General features: G+C 52.9%; 6 protein-coding genes across 6 annotated transcripts; 5 read left to right on the top strand and 1 right to left on the bottom strand.

The window, feature by feature from the left end:
• Positions 1–170: 170 nt before the first annotated feature.
• APUU_80811A (uncharacterized protein) lies at positions 171–770 on the top strand (the record flags this gene model as incomplete). Its single annotated transcript, XM_041697133.1, has 1 exon — positions 171–770. The coding sequence occupies one exon, from the start codon at positions 171–173 to the stop codon at positions 768–770; it is 600 nt and encodes a 199-aa protein (XP_041562694.1).
• A 929-nt stretch (positions 771–1,699) lies between these two features.
• Positions 1,700–3,687, top strand: APUU_80810A (fungal specific transcription factor domain-containing protein; the record flags this gene model as incomplete). The annotated part of the gene is made up of 4 exons (XM_041697132.1): positions 1,700–1,830; positions 1,875–1,927; positions 1,979–2,457; positions 2,512–3,687. The coding sequence occupies 4 exons, from the start codon at positions 1,700–1,702 to the stop codon at positions 3,685–3,687; spliced, it is 1,839 nt and encodes a 612-aa protein (XP_041562693.1).
• Positions 3,688–3,943: 256 nt separating this feature from the next.
• Positions 3,944–5,993, top strand: APUU_80809A (amino acid permease; the record flags this gene model as incomplete). The annotated part of the gene is made up of 7 exons (XM_041697131.1): positions 3,944–4,100; positions 4,157–4,268; positions 4,332–4,458; positions 4,519–4,676; positions 4,744–4,923; positions 4,968–5,497; positions 5,578–5,993. The coding sequence occupies 7 exons, from the start codon at positions 3,944–3,946 to the stop codon at positions 5,991–5,993; spliced, it is 1,680 nt and encodes a 559-aa protein (XP_041562692.1).
• A 4,234-nt stretch (positions 5,994–10,227) lies between these two features.
• APUU_80808A (cell wall mannoprotein 1 family protein) lies at positions 10,228–11,025 on the top strand (the record flags this gene model as incomplete). Its single annotated transcript, XM_041697130.1, has 1 exon — positions 10,228–11,025. One exon carries the CDS (start codon positions 10,228–10,230, stop codon positions 11,023–11,025), a length of 798 nt encoding a protein of 265 aa, XP_041562691.1.
• A 2,546-nt stretch (positions 11,026–13,571) lies between these two features.
• Positions 13,572–14,363, top strand: APUU_80807A (WW domain protein; the record flags this gene model as incomplete). Its single annotated transcript, XM_041697129.1, has 2 exons — positions 13,572–14,208; positions 14,293–14,363. The coding sequence occupies 2 exons, from the start codon at positions 13,572–13,574 to the stop codon at positions 14,361–14,363; spliced, it is 708 nt and encodes a 235-aa protein (XP_041562690.1).
• A 451-nt stretch (positions 14,364–14,814) lies between these two features.
• APUU_80806S (flavin-containing monooxygenase) lies at positions 14,815–16,416 on the bottom strand (the record flags this gene model as incomplete). Its single annotated transcript, XM_041697128.1, has 1 exon — positions 14,815–16,416. One exon carries the CDS (start codon positions 16,414–16,416, stop codon positions 14,815–14,817), a length of 1,602 nt encoding a protein of 533 aa, XP_041562689.1.
• Between the last annotated feature and the right edge of the window lie 730 nt (positions 16,417–17,146).

The following is a 17,146-nucleotide window of genomic DNA, read 5'->3' as shown; positions in this document are numbered from 1 at the left end:
TAAAGCGTAATATGCAGGGATGCAGCTGCCAAGATAGCACAGAATGAGTCAGCGCGGGGCGTTTACTAGTTAACTTAACTATCTTGCTATATTGAAGCACTCAGCCTCACTCCACATTCGACCTTCCACAGCAACTAAACTCGGAATAAACCCCATATATACACCGCAGAATGACCTTCAACTTCCTCGCCCTCCCCCCCGAAATCCGCCTCCAGATCTACCCCTACCTCTTCAACCCCAGCAAATACAGATCCAGCTACAAGCGCATCACACGCCTCACATCCGAAGCCGAAGAGGAAGCCAAAAGCCACTGCGACGACAATGTCCAGCGCCGCTTTATCCCGGACGTCTCACTTCCCAGAATCTACCTCGACCGGTCAACGCCATCCATCCTCCTCGTCAACCGGCAGATCACATCAGAGGCCCTCCCTGTCCTCTACGGCACAACGCTCACGGTGTCCAGCACGCCGACGACATACCTGGCGATGTGGCAGATGGACCTAGCGGAGTTTATCTGCGAGACGCTGCTGCAGCGGATGCAGTTTGTGGTGCTGAAGCTGGCGGCGCCCGAGAAGTACTTTGTGTTTGAGTTGTTGGAGATTTGGGGGGTGAGGAATGAGCTGAAGAGGCTTGTTCTGCTTGTGCCGGTGGAAAGGCCGTATTATGATATCACGAAGGCGCAGTGGGATCTTGTTGAGAGGCGGTTGAGGACGTTTGCGCAGAATGGCGGGTTTGCGTTTGAGATGCAGGTTGAGCAGGCGAAAGGTTGAACGCAGGCTACCTGATGGATGTACGATTCTTGCTTGTTATTTGTCTTATGCGATTTGACACCGGATCCTAATTCAGACGAACAGCCTAGCTCAACTGCGGAAGGCTGAAATAAGTCCGAATAATGTGCCACCAGCTGCTATAAGGGATGAGCAGAGAATCTCAGATTAGGAAGCCTTGACATGGATTGAGGTATAGACCAGAATGGTCAGTGTCGGCCAAACAAGCCCGACAATTAGGGCTAATCCACCAACAAGAGAATAAAGTTGTCATATCGCGGCTTAAGGTTGCTCGCATAGAAGCAAAAACACGGATCAGTATTTGCAAACCGCGTAAGCACAGAATATCGGTTCCGATACTTAAACCAATGACAAAAGCAGAGATAGGAGATATGTATATCAGGATCCCTCGTATGCAGTCTCGATATGTTAGGATGTTGCCACAGTATGCAGGGTTCTGGTTAGTCGACCTCGTTTACTCCGGAATAGGCAATCCAATACTCCGGCAGCAGAGCTTAAATGTCTTCTGTGGGGACCCCAGAGACAGAGCTGCGTAATTGTGCCTTCTCAGAGGCGAATTGGCCCCGTTCTTGAGTGGCACTGGGTCCGATCACCGGCGGGATTTCTCGGAACCGCTGCAGATCGAGCCATCGGATCCGATGTCTTTTCTTTCCTTGAAGTTTCCTTGCTTACTGGCTTCACTCGCTCTGGCGCTCTGGACCGCCAAGTTCGTTCAGCTAAGTTGACGGTGGAGAAACGGTGGAACTGCTCGTTCATCGATTGGATCCCCCAGTCCTTTCCGGCCTCAAAATGGGGAGACGCGGGGCCACGCACTCTCTTGGACTCTTCTTTATCCAGGCGGCATTCGTTCGCCCATTCTTTTTATCTGCTTCATGCATTCGTGCTGTTAACTAGCTGGTAACCCCGATATCATGCCTGCTCTCTCTGGTGGATGCGGCTTTTGTCTCTCGCATCACATCCGCTGTGACCTGCTCAAGGACCAGTCGCCTTGTTTAACATGTCGTGACTACGGAATCAAGTGCCCCCCGGGGGATGAGACAGAGTGAGTCGTCGAAGAAAGCTGCCTGTCGCATGCTAACTATTCAGTGACTCGGTCTCGATGACGGACGCTGGCGACTCTCCCATGGAGGAGGTGATTCGTGAGTACAGCGAGGACGACACCGAATAAGGCGTACAGCTAACAGGATCAGACACCCCAGAAGCACACGAAAGCCGCTTCGACATCGAGCGCATCCACTGGATGACTCCTCTCGATCACTACAAGAACGTCGCCCACGACCTGCTTGGATTCCCAGTCCCCGGCATCCCCGACATCCCCCAGCCGACATACAAAACGACTCTCCCACCGTTTATCCAGAAACTGCCCAGTCTCGCCGATGAAGATGCCGAATATCTCACAGCCAAAGGAGTCTTCTCCCTGCCAGACGAGCGGCTACAGAACGAGCTGCTGCGAACATTCGTCCTCCACGTCCACCCCTACCTGCCCGTCCTCGACCTCCCCCCCTTCCTCCAGGCCATCGCCGACAACAATGGCCATTCCTCCGTCAGTCTGCTCTTAATGTACGCCGTCATGTTCTCGGCCATCGCATTCGTCGACCCAACACACATCCAACGCGCCGGATACACCTCCAGAAAGGCCGCGCGCCAGGAATTCTTCCGGAAAGCACGAGTAAGCATGTCCCAATTCCCATGTCCCCAAGAAGGAATACTCACCTACTCACAGGTCCTATACGACTTCGACGTCGAAAGCGACCGCATCGTGCTCATCCAAACGGTGCTCTTAATGACCTACTGGCACGAAAACCAGGACGACCCAAAAGACTTCCGGCACTGGCTCGAGATCGCCCTGTCGCAAGCCGCCCTCGCCATGCCCATCAAAGAACAGGAACAGCGCACGCGCGCAAGCACATTCACCTCGCGAGGCCTGTGGAAGCGTCTCTGGTGGTGCATGTACACCCGCGACCGCCTCAACGCCCTCAATCTGCGGCGCAGCCCTGTCATCAAAGACGCCGAATTCACCGTGCCCCTGCCCACCCTCTCCGACTTCGACATGGGCACATACCCCCCTTCTGTTCTCGCAATGCCGATCCTCGGAGCCTGCGAGGTCCTTCGAAGCCCGGTGCAGCAGCGGCATCTCGCTACCATGTTCATCGAGAAGGCGAGGCTCTGCTGCACAATCAGCGGGATCATCTTCCCTATCACGAACGCTGCGGTCTTTGCGCCCGCCGTGTTCACGCATTACATCGCTGCCCTGGATGACTGGCATGCGAGTCTACCTAAGGAGGTCCAATACCACTCGCCGCCTGAGCGAAAATCCCTATCCGAAGGCGAGCGCGCGCTGTTCGCATACCGCGCCTGGCTGGAGATGATATACCTCGCGGCATCAGGCGCTTTACATCGGCAGAACCAGGCACAGAGTCAGAAGTCTGTCCAGTCCGAGCCAACCCCTAACTCGAATTCGAATCCATCCGGGGACGGCATCCACTCTGTCACACAATCCATCGCAGGCGTCGCGGATGGCCTGAACCAGCTCGACCTGGTGCACTGTCTCCCGACGACGACGGTGGGCCTCCTCACGCCAGTGCTGGCTACGCATTTCATGAACATCCGGTCGGAAACGCCGGACCTGTGGCGCAATGCGTTCCAGTCGCTGTATCAGTGTCTGAAGGTGCTGGAGAAGCTGGGGGAGGTGTATGAGCTTGCGGAGAGCATGGCGGGATTCTTCCAGGCGGCGATCTGTGGGGATGCCGATGTCAATTCAAACACGAATACAGGCACGTCGGAATCGGATCGCGAAGGGAGGGAAACGGCGTTTCTGCAGCGGACGTTGACGAAGGACGAGCTGGCCGGGTTTGCGCGGCTGGTGGGTGGGCGAACAGGTTTACAGAACTGTAGATAATACGTGTTATAGTTAATAGAGAGAGAATGAGTGACACATGAAATTGCAAATGAAATGTCAATCCCCCATCCACCAGTATAGACACTGCAAGAATCGAACAATCTCATAGGCTGGCAGTTGCGCAACCCCCACTTGAAGCTATCACGACATCGCCCGCAAATCAGTGCAATCGCCAGCCAAGAATTTAAGAATTGCTTGCTCCCAATGGGCCTGGACTTTCCTCCCTGATCTCGACTTGTTAATTTTCACTTGCACAATGGTACTGAAAGACCGGACCTCGCACGCGAACAATGAAGTCGAGGTCGAGTCCTCGCCTGGTACTTCTCACGACCATGACCACGACCACGACCCCTTGAATGCGCCGCTGAAGCGCAAGCTGCAGTCGCGGCACTTGCAGATGATTGCGATCGGAGGTACGCTCCAGATACACTCCATCCCAACTTCTCACTAACATATACATATACTACAGGCATCATCGGCCCCGGACTCCTCGTCGGCTCCGGCAAAGCCTTCCAGGAGGGCGGACCCGCCGGCGTGCTGATAAGTTTCTCGCTGGTCGGGATTATCGTTTACTTCGTGATGTATGTTTCCAACACATTGTGTACATGTCTATAGTTTCGGATCTGTTCTAACAGCAGCGACAGGCAAGCCCTAGGCGAAATGGCCACCGCGATCCCCGTCACAGGCTCCTTCACCGAGTACGCCGGGCGCTTCGTCGACGACTCGCTTGCGTTTGGGCTTGGGTGGGCGTATTGGTATCTCTGGATTACTGTTTGTCTTTCTTCGCCTTGCACTCGGTGTGTATCTGTAGGTTATGTGCTGACAGCACAGGTCCTCGCAAACGAATACAACGCCGTGTCCCTGGTTATAATGTACTGGACGGACGCTGTCCCGCAATGGGCCTGGATCCTGATCTTCTGGTTTCTGTTCCTGGGCCTGGCGAATTTCGGGGTGCGCGAGTATGGCGAGATGGAGTTCTGGTTGTCCTTGTATGTCTACCACCCAGAACTATAACTATACACGGTGGGATGGGATGGATGTAGCTAATGAACGCAGAATCAAAGTCCTCGCCCTGATTGTATTCTTCATTCTCGCAATCTGCATCAGCACCGGCGGTATTGGCGGCCGCACGATCGGGTTCAAGTACTGGCATGATCCAGGGCCGTTTGCAGACTCGATCAATGGCGTTGCGAAGACGTTTGTTGTTGCTGGGACGCTGTATGCTGGGACAGAAATGTACGTTATCCTCTCTTTCTTGGAACAATAACTAATGGGAATAGGGTCGGCATCACAGCTGGAGAATCCAGCAACCCGCAAAAAGCCGTCCCAATCGCCATCAAGCAAGTCTTCTGGCGTATCCTGGTCTTCTACATCGGTACCTACCCATCTTCCACTGCCTACCTATCTTCCAGTCAAGCACATCTTCTAACAACGCCAGGAACAATGTTCTTCATCGGCATCCTCATGCCCTACACCGACAACCGACTCATAGGAGACAGCTCCTCCAGCGCCAGCTCCCCGCTGACAATCGGGCTCTCCGACGCCGGAATCCTGCCCGCCGCACACCTCATCAACGCCCTGATCGTGGTGAGTGTGATCTCCGCCGGGATCGGGTCGCTGTACGCCTCGTCGCGCACGATCCTGTTCATGGCGCGCACGGGGAAAGCGCCCAAGATCCTGGGCCGCACGAATGCGCGCGGCGTGCCGTGGGTCGCTATTGTTTTCTCGAATATCTTTACCTGCATTGTGTTTTTGACGGTAGGGAACGAGGCGGGCAAGGTTTATAATGCGCTTATTACGCTTTCGGGGGGTATATCTTCCCCTCTAACCCATCTACATTTATATTGCAACACAGCTACTTGGTAAATGACACCACTAACGTATGAATAGTTGCTACATTCCTCGTCTGGAGCACAATCTGCATAGCGCACATCCGGTTCCGCCTCGCGCTATCCGCCCAAGGGCAATCCCCCTCAGCGCTCCCCTTCCGCGCAGCTTTATACCCCTGGGGCACGTACTTCGCGCTGGCCCTCACGGTCTTCCTCGTGTTTTTCCAGGGCTACACGGCGTTCCTGAACCCGTTCAGCGCGGAGGACTTCGTGGTAAATTATATCCTGCTCCCTGTATTTGCGCTGTTTGTGGTTGGGTGGAAGCTGTGGCATCGCACGCGGATTGTCAAGTTGGCGGAGATGGATATTTGGACGGGGAGGAGGGAGAGGGAGGTTGGGTATGAAGAATATGGTGGGAAGGGGTGGAAGAATGATAAGGGGTGGAGGGGGAAGGTTTATAGGGGTGTTGTTGGGTGATATTGATAAGGAGCTGGTGGGTTGTATAGTACTCTGTAGGGGTGTGCGAGTGGTGGATAGACTGCATTGCTTTTTGAATGAGTATAATGACTGTCGTGTGCACATACACATATTTACCTTCGGTGTTGTCAGTTGGCGAAACGGTTGTAGTCTATCCCTCGTGGCATGTAGAATTGGCCCGGGATACTTCTGCCAGTGTGCTGAGGCCAAACTACGCGTCTTGTAGCAGCCATGCTGAGGATGAAAGTGTCAATTCCAGATAAATCACAAGGCACTATGTCACAAGTCCATTATAGTCGCTACTCTACCTTACTACTGTGTAGCCACGCTCGGCCTTATCTACCAATCACCAGCAATTCACCTTCAAGGTTGCCCAGGCAGATAAGCCTTGAGTAGTCGGGTTATTCATTGGCCCTCCCAGTATGCATGGCCCTAAAAGCCCGGTGGCCCTAGTTCTGATTTGGGGCTATGCTATCGACCTTGGTATGTAAGGTACCGACATGGATAAGAGCCTATTAGAACTGATAGGAGGGAGTTGTGACCCCAGGGTCCATCAGCTGCGCTACGACCTGGACCGAGCTAAGTGAAGTGTAAATGTGCATACTGAGATAGGAATAGTCGAGGCCTCGCTTAGTGGCTGGATCTTGTCCATCTCTTTCGTATTCCCTCGCGCATGGGGTTGTTTTGCGGGTGCAGGTGCGGCAACATGGCGATATCTTAACATGGCCTTCGTCAGGCCCGATGAAGGGTTTGGATAAGTTCTAAATTAGCTGTCTTGAGTCTGTGTGGGAGACCGATATTAAATTTATTGTTGTCTCCAGTGTACCTTCCATATGGAAGCATGGATATGAATATATATATTTCTGGGACAGCAAACCACAGTATACTTTTACGCACCGATTAGAGAAAATATTTATACCATCACATTTTAACTTAGAATAGCTAGCAATTGTTATGAAAATAAATCGTTCGATTTATTTACTCTTAGTTTCTACGTTTTCACTGTCCCGCAAGATCTTGTCGGCTTCAGTTCGGGAACATAAGGAGAATGTTGTTATCTTGTCCAGTCTCAAAAACAATGAAGAGGTTAACAGGAATTTTTAAGAACTCTACCGGGTGAATACGAAAACACGTATGAATGAGGAAGATGAAGTAGTTTCATTTAAATAGTAAGATGGAGTTCTAAGCTTTACCCTGGCAGGGCATCTACGAACGGGCAAGACAGGAACTCAAAGCGAAAATAGACCCCAACAGGAATATAACACACGGAGCAGTACTGGATATCATGACGATTGAAGATCCGAGTCGTGACCAGAGTTATGGGAGAGTCGGCTTATGTTTTCAGCTACGTATGGGGTAGATGAACTAAGCGGTATCGCATTGGGCCTGTCGTCAAGCGCACAAGTGGAACGAGAACCATCGAGGAATTAAGGAGATTGCTGTACTATGTGGATGAGTAGCTATGAAGGCAGTATGAGTGGGAAGGCAAGAGGGATACACATCGTGCAAAGAGCGGTTGATGGGCCTGGGTCGGACGGGTGCACCAGACGAGGAGGTGCAGCTTCTGGGAAAGTGCCAACGCTTGACAACCTAGTACATGTCAGTGCCTTGATTTCATCGCTGTTCGTCGACGAGACGAATCAAGTGCAGGGGAGGGGAGGCGTGGAGGATAAGCTCGGCGAGGGCAGCCATAACAGCGCGATGAGGGTATCCTGACGGTACCGATCAGAAGACGTGCTAAGGGAAGTAGCTATGACTCGGTGGTACGTATCCGTTTGAAAAGGTAAGGAAGAGGATTGGACGTGGTGGATGCTGGCAGTCAGGAATGACGCTGTGGCTGGACGAGTCAGACAAGACTGCGATGACCTGCCTTGTGCAACGTTGGCCATTGCTTGCGTTTCTTGCATGCGCAGTCCGTGCTTGACCTGGAGGCTGGGCAAATGATGTCGAGCTTTTGCTGGTCCATGGCAACTCGCGCCACGCAAGGAGCAAGCCGCAGGACTGGCAGACAGACACAAGTCACGAAGGCCGCGACGCAATAATATAAGGCCCAAATGCCACCCTGACCAAGATACGAGCCGAGGGCTTGCGCAGGGACGGGCAAGGATACCTAAGTAGCTAACTAACCAATTCTCCGTGGAGATGACAGACGGAGGCAGAGTCAGTCAGGCCGAGTAGAAGAATACAGGCGATGACGAGAGAGACGCCACCGAGCTGGCGAGATTGCGCAAGGAGGAGATCTCGGGCTCGACTCGACCATGTGACGGCTGGATATGAAAGAGCTTGTTTGGTGTCTTTAGCTCTCATCCTGGCCGCCAATTTCGCGACGTATTCCCAAACAGGCCAACGGTTGAGTGGTTGAGCTGAGACCCGGCCAATCCAGGGCTGCATGGGGCCGCGTAAGGGCGACCAGGATGAGGCAGGCATGCTCTGATTATGCCGTTAGTTAGTCCATGTGAAGTTGAAGTGACCTGGAAGTTCTGAGTGTTCGCAGTTGGCATCGTTGTGGTGATCATTGGCCCTATGGGTCGGGTCTTTCTCCAGATTTCCTGATGCTCCGGTTACCCACCTGGATGAGACAGTTGGACAGATGGACAGATGATAGATCTCGTGTCGATCGGTCTGTCATTCACCGTGCACCATTGTTTCATTGCAGAACCACATTGTAACTGTGACTGTCCCCACCGGACAGATATCCGCAGTCGCTTCAAGAGCCTCTCATCCAGCCTGGAGCTTGGGGAAGTCGTTGAGCGCCAGATCTCTAGCTCAGCTTTGGTTCAGGAGAACCCTGTAGCTCATCTCCGAGGCCACCAAGCAGTTGCATGACCCGTCCAGCTTCTCAAGGCCTCGCCAGGGCCTCCAAAAATTGGCCGATTTAGCCGCTTGGCAGCAGCGACGAACATTCCAGCACTAGCAGTGAATCCGTGCCCCTCCCCCGTGTCGGAGCTGGTCAATCCTTTCCTGTCAGGAACAGATCGGCATTCATGCGTTACAAGTTGATGTTTTGTTGACTGAGGGGAGAGTACAATATATTCGACTTTAGGGCTGGCTTCAACTTCAGCACCTGCACTGGCCGTCACACCCCATTGCTATTCTCTTCGCACACATCTGCGAGACGGTGTTTCCGCCCGAGTAAACCGAGTAAACTGTCCCAAACAATTAACCTGATTAATATGGAGGATAGGCTGATGGGGACACTGCCAAACGCGGCGACGGCGACCCCCGCCCAGACTCACCACCACAACTCCCACCACTCACCACCAACAAAGAGGCCGGTGCAGCGCTTTGTCTCTCAGCTGCGGGGGGTTGGCCATTCACAGCACGGCCTTTACTGCAGAGACTCCAGACTGTCTCACGCAGAGTTGGGCCAGAGCCCACGACTGGCCGCCATCCCTGCAGTGGATCCGCCCAGCAGTCGCACCGGCATCGCTTGGAAAGACCATCGAGAGTCGCCTCGCATCTTCCTTCTCCAGACGAGAACAAATGAGAATCCGGGGGCGGGCCGGCGATTGATGCGAGCGTTACATTTGCTCCATCAGGCTCGCTTCCAGTTGAGTCGAGACAGACACTAATCAACTAAATTACACTAAACACACTAAACTGCCACTAAATAGACGCTAATCCGAGCTAATTGCAGGCGACCTGTCTGGTCCCTGGCTTGTCTGCCTGTTTCCTCCAATCAGCCCTCTACCATCTCTGTCAAATGTCCAATGTCCAACCCTCGCTGTCTGTATAGCCAGCCGCTCTGTGACACCATCTCGCCTTCACCCCGAGGTCGTGATTCCCCAAGAAATGGCGATGGCGTCCAGCCGGGGCCAATGCCAGCGCAATCTCCGGAGGCGACAAGCATCCATGGCGATCGCCGGTCGTTATGCCGCCACCAGCTCTGGAAAGCACCTGGAGGACCTGGATCCTTGTCCCGAGTGTCCTTGATCGCAATAACGCCAATTCTTGATCCAATCTTGCTAAGAATAACATTCCCAGGCCCCATTTCTGGCCTGGCCAGCCTGCCCCTGATTCGTCTCGCCTCGGCCCCGTGTGTGCATGTGAGGTATTTCCTGCCTGCCCCCCCGGGGTTATATATAGGGCTTTGCTCCTCCTGCTCTGGCTTCTTCTCTCCAGTAGTCAACTCGAACTGGTCCTTTCGTTACACAGCTTCGGTCCCGGGCATTCGTTTATAAACCCTTATTTAATAATCAACTACCTCTACAACAACAACTACACCACCGGCACCATGAAGTTCTCCGGCTTGTTCACCCTGGCTCTTGCCACTGTTGCTATTGCTACCCCGGCCAAGCGCGCCGACTCTGCTGCCGACATCATCGACAACATCTCTGCCCAGGTCGACAAGTTCGACGAGGCCGTCAGCGCCTACAAGGGCGGCGACCCCTCCAAGACCCTCGAGGCCTCTGACGAGCTCATCAAGGTCATCAAGAGCTCCGTCGAGCAGGTCAACAGCGGCCCCGACCTCTCCAACTCCGACGCTCTGGCTCTCACCAGCCCCGTCCAGGACCTGACCAAGAAGGTCGAGGGTGTCGTCGACAAGGTCATCTCCGCCAAGTCTGAGGTCGTCAAGGCCGGCGCCGGCGGCGACGTCAAGCAGTCCCTCAACGACCAGTACGACGCTGCCTCCTCGCTCGCCAAGGCCCTCTCCTCCAAGGTCCCTGAGTCTCTCTCTGACATCGCCGAGGAGCTCTCTTCCGGTATCACCGATGCCATCCAGAAGGGTGTCGACGCCTACAAGGACGTCTCCGACTCCGACGGCGGCGACTCCACCTCTTCTTCCTCTTCTGCTGAGCCCACCGAGACCTCCACTGGCTCTTCCACTGAGACTGCCACTGACGAGCCCACTCCCACCTCTTCCACCCCTGTGATCCCCACCGGTGGCTCTGAGCCCACTGGCTCCAGCACCCCTACCAGCTCTCCCACCGGCTCCGCCACTCCCCCCGAGTTCACCGGCGCTGCCTCCAAGCAGAGCTTCTCCCTCGTCGGCGGTGCTCTTGCTGCCGTTGCCGTCGCTGTTGCCGTCTAAGCAACTGACCTAACGACTGCATGTATGGATGAGAATGGAATGGGAATCCGAAGGTATAGGACAAAAGCCATGTCTGACGCTTGACGATGGGTTTAATAATTCAATCAATAAAGGCTTTCTTGCTTATACTTCTATGCTATGTACACCTTTTCTACTTCTTCTATCATATTGTCTGTTCCTTCCCTCATATTTTGGGGGTTGGTCTGCATATATTTGATTTCCTTTGATGTCCGTTTCCTTTGGATTGGATTGGATATACCATACGTCCTAGTAATACACTGTAGCAATGCCTGTATTGATATCGCAGTAATGAACTTACGTTGTACTGACTTTTTGACTTTCAGTAGTTGTCTTGTATTCTGTGTTCTGTAGATCTGTGATCGTCCGAGTTCGTTTCATGTCCCCACTGGATCGACATGTCTCTCTTCGCCTCGACAATCACAGATCTCGTTCAGTTTCACAGAGGCAGGTGGGTATGCCCACAACCTAACTTTATTGTTAGAGCATTGTTCAAATATTGGATACCCCAACACTCGTGAAGACTCGACCCGAACCGAAATGAACAGTCATGACCAAAATTTGGATTCGACCATTTGTCTGAGACATATGGATCCGGCGAGTTCTTTATTCAAGACAAGATAAAACAACGGCCTGAGTGACTTTGCGAATCTGAGTTTACTTCTTACATTTGGCGGGTGATCTTCATTGCCATCTTGTACCTAGCTTAACGTGTCCATGTCGCTTATTGCGGCAGATGAGATAGGTGCCGGGTTGGGCGCAGTACACTGAGCTGGGATTTTCTCCTGTTTTCAATCATTATTCTTCAAAGTGGTTGATCCAGTCTTGAATGGTCTGCTCTATAGGTCCATCTGTGAAGAATTAAAATTGAGGTTTTTAAGTAAGATCCTTTAACAGGTTAAGGTTTATTGAAGGGAAAGCCTTATACTGATGTGAGCAGCAGTAACTCCCGGACGCATGAATGCATGTTATTATGAAGGTGGGCTCTACAGGGTACCATGTTTCCGGACCTGGATACAGCTTGGAAGGTTATCAGTGCCATTAAAGTAACCATGTTTAAAAAGCTGGTGCGTGCACTTGATACAGCAGCGAGGACAGGGAAAGGGCAGGCCCAGGACATGTCATGACCTTCCTAACAGGCTCGGTTGAAGACGATCCTGAGTCATTCTCTGACAGATATAACGTTATCAGCATGGTCTTGACAGGAATGAATACCTCATGGTCCTTAAACTAACTTGTTTGTCCCTGGCTTGTGTCACTGCTGGAAGCTGAGATCAGCCCGAGTCATACAGTATACACTCATCGGAGGATGGCGTGCTGAGCCAACCTTGACTGGCTTGTTCCTCTAATGTAGCTTGACTTTGCACCAAGTCTGGACAAATACTTGGGGTACCAGGAAGTGCTTGCCTGACTGTCACCCACTAGTTGTCGGAACGAGTTGGTTCATTCTCAGGTTTCCCTGCGGGACATGTGTTCAACAACCCCTTTGCTGAATCTGATGGTGTCAGAAAAGACAAAGAAAGGGGCATCCTGTGGAGAAACAACAAGCACATCTGTCCACAGATAAAAGACGTGACATCTCAAGTTGTGCAGCAAAAGGGATACAGAGTGGCTCAGTCACGTCGGCCAGAGAAGCCACAGCCACTGGCGGCTAAACACGTGGCTTGAACGAGAAAATGCCTCAAGATGGAGTCAAACAGCTTGATGACTCCCCGTTTGTTCCCCGTTTGGTGTGGCTGAGCGCAAACATCGTGTGGCTAGTGAGGGGTAAGCATCACCCGATTGGGCGGCAGCCTGCAGAGTGAGCCACAGCACCAGCCTTGATGTGGCGCCAAGCGTGACAGGTCACTGCCTCAGGCACTATTGTTTCAGTATAATCAACAACCACTTCAGTACAGAGCATATCAGCTCCCTTTGGAGCTGAAGTGGCTCTGTGTATTATCCACACTCCACAGCAATATGTAATATCAGTATCACCCTCAACAGTCAACACAGTTCGTGCCACAGGAAGCAGCCACAGAGCAAGCCACAGGGGCCGTTGGCGCCGTTTTACGCTGCTGCCTAGCTGTTCTGCAAGTGCACATCTCGATCAACACTCTCTAGCCACTGCGACTATTGACAGGACTCCATCGCATGGTGGATGTACCCGTCCTTAGCGCCGGGCCTGCATCCTGGCCGTCGCACGGCGCTGCCTCTCAGCGAATGGCCGTACTCGCCTTGTAAGGCCCGCTGGCTGTGTTAATTTCGGGTCTGCGGGTTTGATAGCAGCCTGGACGACTGGTGCAATCACCATGGAAAGCGATGGATCAAGTGGATGCTTCAATATGCGTGTCTGGATGACAGGGGTCTGAGGACTAGGAGTCAGGAGTCAAGAGCCCAGCAGTGAGGCTGGTGGGTGCATATATGCCCCTCTATATTCCCCTCCATCGATTATTTAAAGCGAGCAGTCGTCCAACTCAGCTCATCTTCCTCCCCATCTTACCTGTACTCTGTCTACTCTACCCAACTCTATCCAAATCTCAGCCAACATGTCCTACTACGGAGAATCAGGCGGCTACTACGGCAGCGAAGGACGCCCCCCATACAACCCCAACCCGGGCTACGACCGCCCTCCATACGAGCGCCCTCCATACGAACGACCCCCTTACGAAGAACACCGCGGCTCGCCATACCAAAGACCACCATACGAAGAACACCGCGGCTCTCCCTACGAGCGCCCGCCCTACGAAGGCGAGCGCAGCGGCTCCTACGACAGCCGTCCTCACTACTCCAGCGCCCCCCCCTCTGCTCGCCCACCGCAATACCCCCCACCCCCTCTCCCCTACGGCTGGATCCAGGAATGGGAGCCTAGCGCCCGCCGCGCATTTTTCGTGGAGACCGCTACTGGCCGGTCTGAGTGGTCGCTCCCCGCTGATGCTTCGTATGGTGAGCAGTCGCGTGGTGGTGGTGAGCCCTATCCTCCTCCTGTGCCGGCGGCGTATCCGCCCCATGAGGGTGGATATCCGCCTCAGTACCCGCCTCAGTATCCCCCCCAGGAGGGGTATGGCGGTGAATACCCCGAGGAGAAGAAGAAGGAGAAGAGCGATAAAGGGAAGTACCTTGCTGCGGGCGCGGCTGGGTTGGCGATTGGTGCCGTTGGAGGGGCGATTTTGGGTCATGAGCTTAGTATGTTTCCCCCCTTTTCTTGAATATCTAGCTATTTGCTTGATATTGGAGTGTTGATTAGATGATGCTAACTTTGCGTAACAGCTGAAAACAGTGATGGCTCTGGCTCTGACCATGAAGAGGAGGCACATTACTCCGACGATGGGTCTGACTAGGTGGGAGATGGGTCCGTTTATAGTGGGGGTAGGATGTTGATATAGCGAGATATATACTGTTCGGATAGGGCTTTGTACGAGCTGGGATGCTATGGAGGACCTCTGTCGGTCTCTGTTTCTACCATGTTGCTAGTAGCTCGGTTTATGACACTCTCCACTGTGTCAGCAATAATCTCTCTTCCCTATCTGACTATATCATATCCAAACAGATGTTGGAAACAATCAGAAATACTCAACTTCGCTCCTACGTGTTCTATTTCAGATTGGTGCCCTGTTTGTTAGCTGGTCGAGGCTGAAACTGCAGCAGTTGTTATTATGGGATGGAATATACAGTCAGACATCAAGAATCTCGAATACAAACACCTTGGAGACGGCGCTAAGTGAACTCGGTTGAAATTGTAGATAAACGTGGTATATACTAGCAGAAAAATATATAGCAAAGTCCACTGCTTCAAGCAGACCCAAACACGAACGAGGGATACTTCGCATCAGCCTCCTCGACCAGTTTGGCTTTATAGTTCGACAGCCCTCCCAGGAAGAACGCACTGTACTTCTTCTTCCCTGCGACATTGTTACTCTGAATCCACGACTTGACACTGTCAAACACCGTCTGCTTCGATACAGCCTGGACAGTCTCATCCCACTGCTCCTGCGGCTTTGGCTGTGCCTCAACGATAGTACCGCCTCTCTTGACACTCTCCTCGACCAACTCAGCAACAAAATCTCCCTGGACTTCAATCGCAGGCGGGATATTCGAAAACGGACCCCCAGGGCCAGAAACAGTGAAGAGGTTAGGGAAGTCTGCAACGCTGAGGCCGTATAGGGCATTTGGCCCGTCCTTCCACGCATCGGTCAACTTGCGTCCCTCGCGTCCGGTGATATCAATCGTTCCATATGCGCCGTCAACGGCATCATACCCGGTGGCGTAGACAATAACATCAAACTCCAGCTCCTGGCCATCCTGGAGCTGAAGGCCGGTCTTGGTAAGTTTGGCAACAGGGTTACTGGCAATATCAACCAGCGCCACATTCGGCTCGTTAAACGCTTCATAGTATGCATGTGCACAGAGCGGACGACCACCGTACGCGCCCTCTGGCTGGAGAAGTTTTGCAGTCTTGGGATCCTTGACGATTTCTGCAATTTTGCCGCGGATAAAGGCTGCAGCGGTCTCGTTCGCCTCGAAGTTCGTGCCGAGATCCGCAAAGGATTCAAAGAAGAAGCTGAATCCGCCGCCCTTGTTCCAGAGGGTTTCATATACCTCCTTGCGCTGTTCGGGCGTTGCTTCAAGCGCCGATTTCTGGCTTTCGTTGTATCCCATGGCGTAGAGGGAGCCGAATACCGTTTCCCAAAGGCTCTTGTGGTTCTCTTGGATCTTTGCCTTTTCGTCATCTGGAATCGGCCGGTCGTTGACGGGCGTTATATACTGCGCCCGCTGTTGAAAGACGGTAAGTTGCTTGGCCTTTGGATGAACTGTAGCTGCAATCTGACTCCCAGATGGGCCCGTCCCGATCACAGCGACACGTTTGCCAGTAACATCGAGATCCCTAGGCCAGCGCGATGAATGGAACGCCAGGCCCTGGAAGACATCTGCATCGGCAATAGCATATTTCGGCAGATTCGGACGACTGAGGATCCCCAGGGCACCAACAAAGTACGTCGCCGAGAACCTGAGCCCTTTATCAGTGGCAATCTCCCACCGGTTCCGCTCCGCATCGTAATGCGCAGACACAACATCATTCTCAAAAATGAAGCTGTCGTAGATCCCTGTTCGCTGCGCCGTGTCTTTGATCTGGGCTTGGACTTGCTTCGAGTTCAAGTAGCGGTTCGTCCACTTGGGTTCCCCGTTGTCGGAGAACGTATACACCCAGCTCTCGCTGTCGGATTGTGCGCCGGGGTACTGGTTCCAGAACCAGGTTCCGCCGATGTCACTCCCCCTGTCGATGCCGACGACATTGGGGAGATTGAGTCTGTTCTTGAATAAGTGGGCGAGGCGTACACCGGCGAAACCGCCTCCGACGACAACGGCGTCGACTTCTTTGATGTCGATGGTCATGGTGGTGAATTGCAAGTGTGATTCTGTGATTAGACCAATATCATCGAAAGCAGGCTCTAGATATAGTCCGCCCAGATAATTCTCTCGCCCGAGAGCTTGGGCTTGCTGCAGCTACTCAGTGGGGGTTGATATCGCCATCGGGCCCGTCATTGGCATTATCCATGGTGCAATCAAGCCCTGCAGTAGAGGGGACGCGATAGCGAATGGTGTACGATAACCACTTTGGAAGGTTCGTCTGAAGCCCAAGTCTAAAATTTAGGACCTTGTTCGCCTCCTAACAAAGCGAATGGCACCATTTTCACATGGAGCTGTGGCCTTGTATTGTTTTACATAGGGCAGAAGCCCCGCGATTAGGAAAAAGAAAAAGCCATATTGCGCAAATGGATTGGCGAATGACGAGAGATCTGCAAAGGGAGTTTGTGTTTAGTCGCCATTATTTGGGGATGAGGTTCGTGTGTGATTGCTGATTGCTGATAGCCGCGCTGGATGGTGTGATTTCTACCAGCCCTCGTTCGACTCCCCCGCAACAATGTCCAGGCTGGTCCTCAACCATCCATCTGTGGTATATTGCGTGCTGCTATCGCATGCAGTATGTCTTGGCCGAACTCTGGATCTGGATTTCTCTTGTTAGCCTGTTGCCTGGTAGGTGTGTCGTTTAATGCAGGAAATATCCAGCAAGTTCAGAACCAGCAATGATATAATTGTAATAATACAACCAGAGAATAGCGCT

The sequence above is a fragment of the Aspergillus puulaauensis genome, chromosome 8 (genome assembly GCF_016861865.1).
Source record: "Aspergillus puulaauensis MK2 DNA, chromosome 8, nearly complete sequence".
Lineage (NCBI taxonomy): Eukaryota > Fungi > Ascomycota > Eurotiomycetes > Eurotiales > Aspergillaceae > Aspergillus > Aspergillus puulaauensis.
The sequence above is the reverse complement of the archived record's forward strand: the minus strand, read 5'-3'. Positions and strand labels throughout refer to the sequence as shown.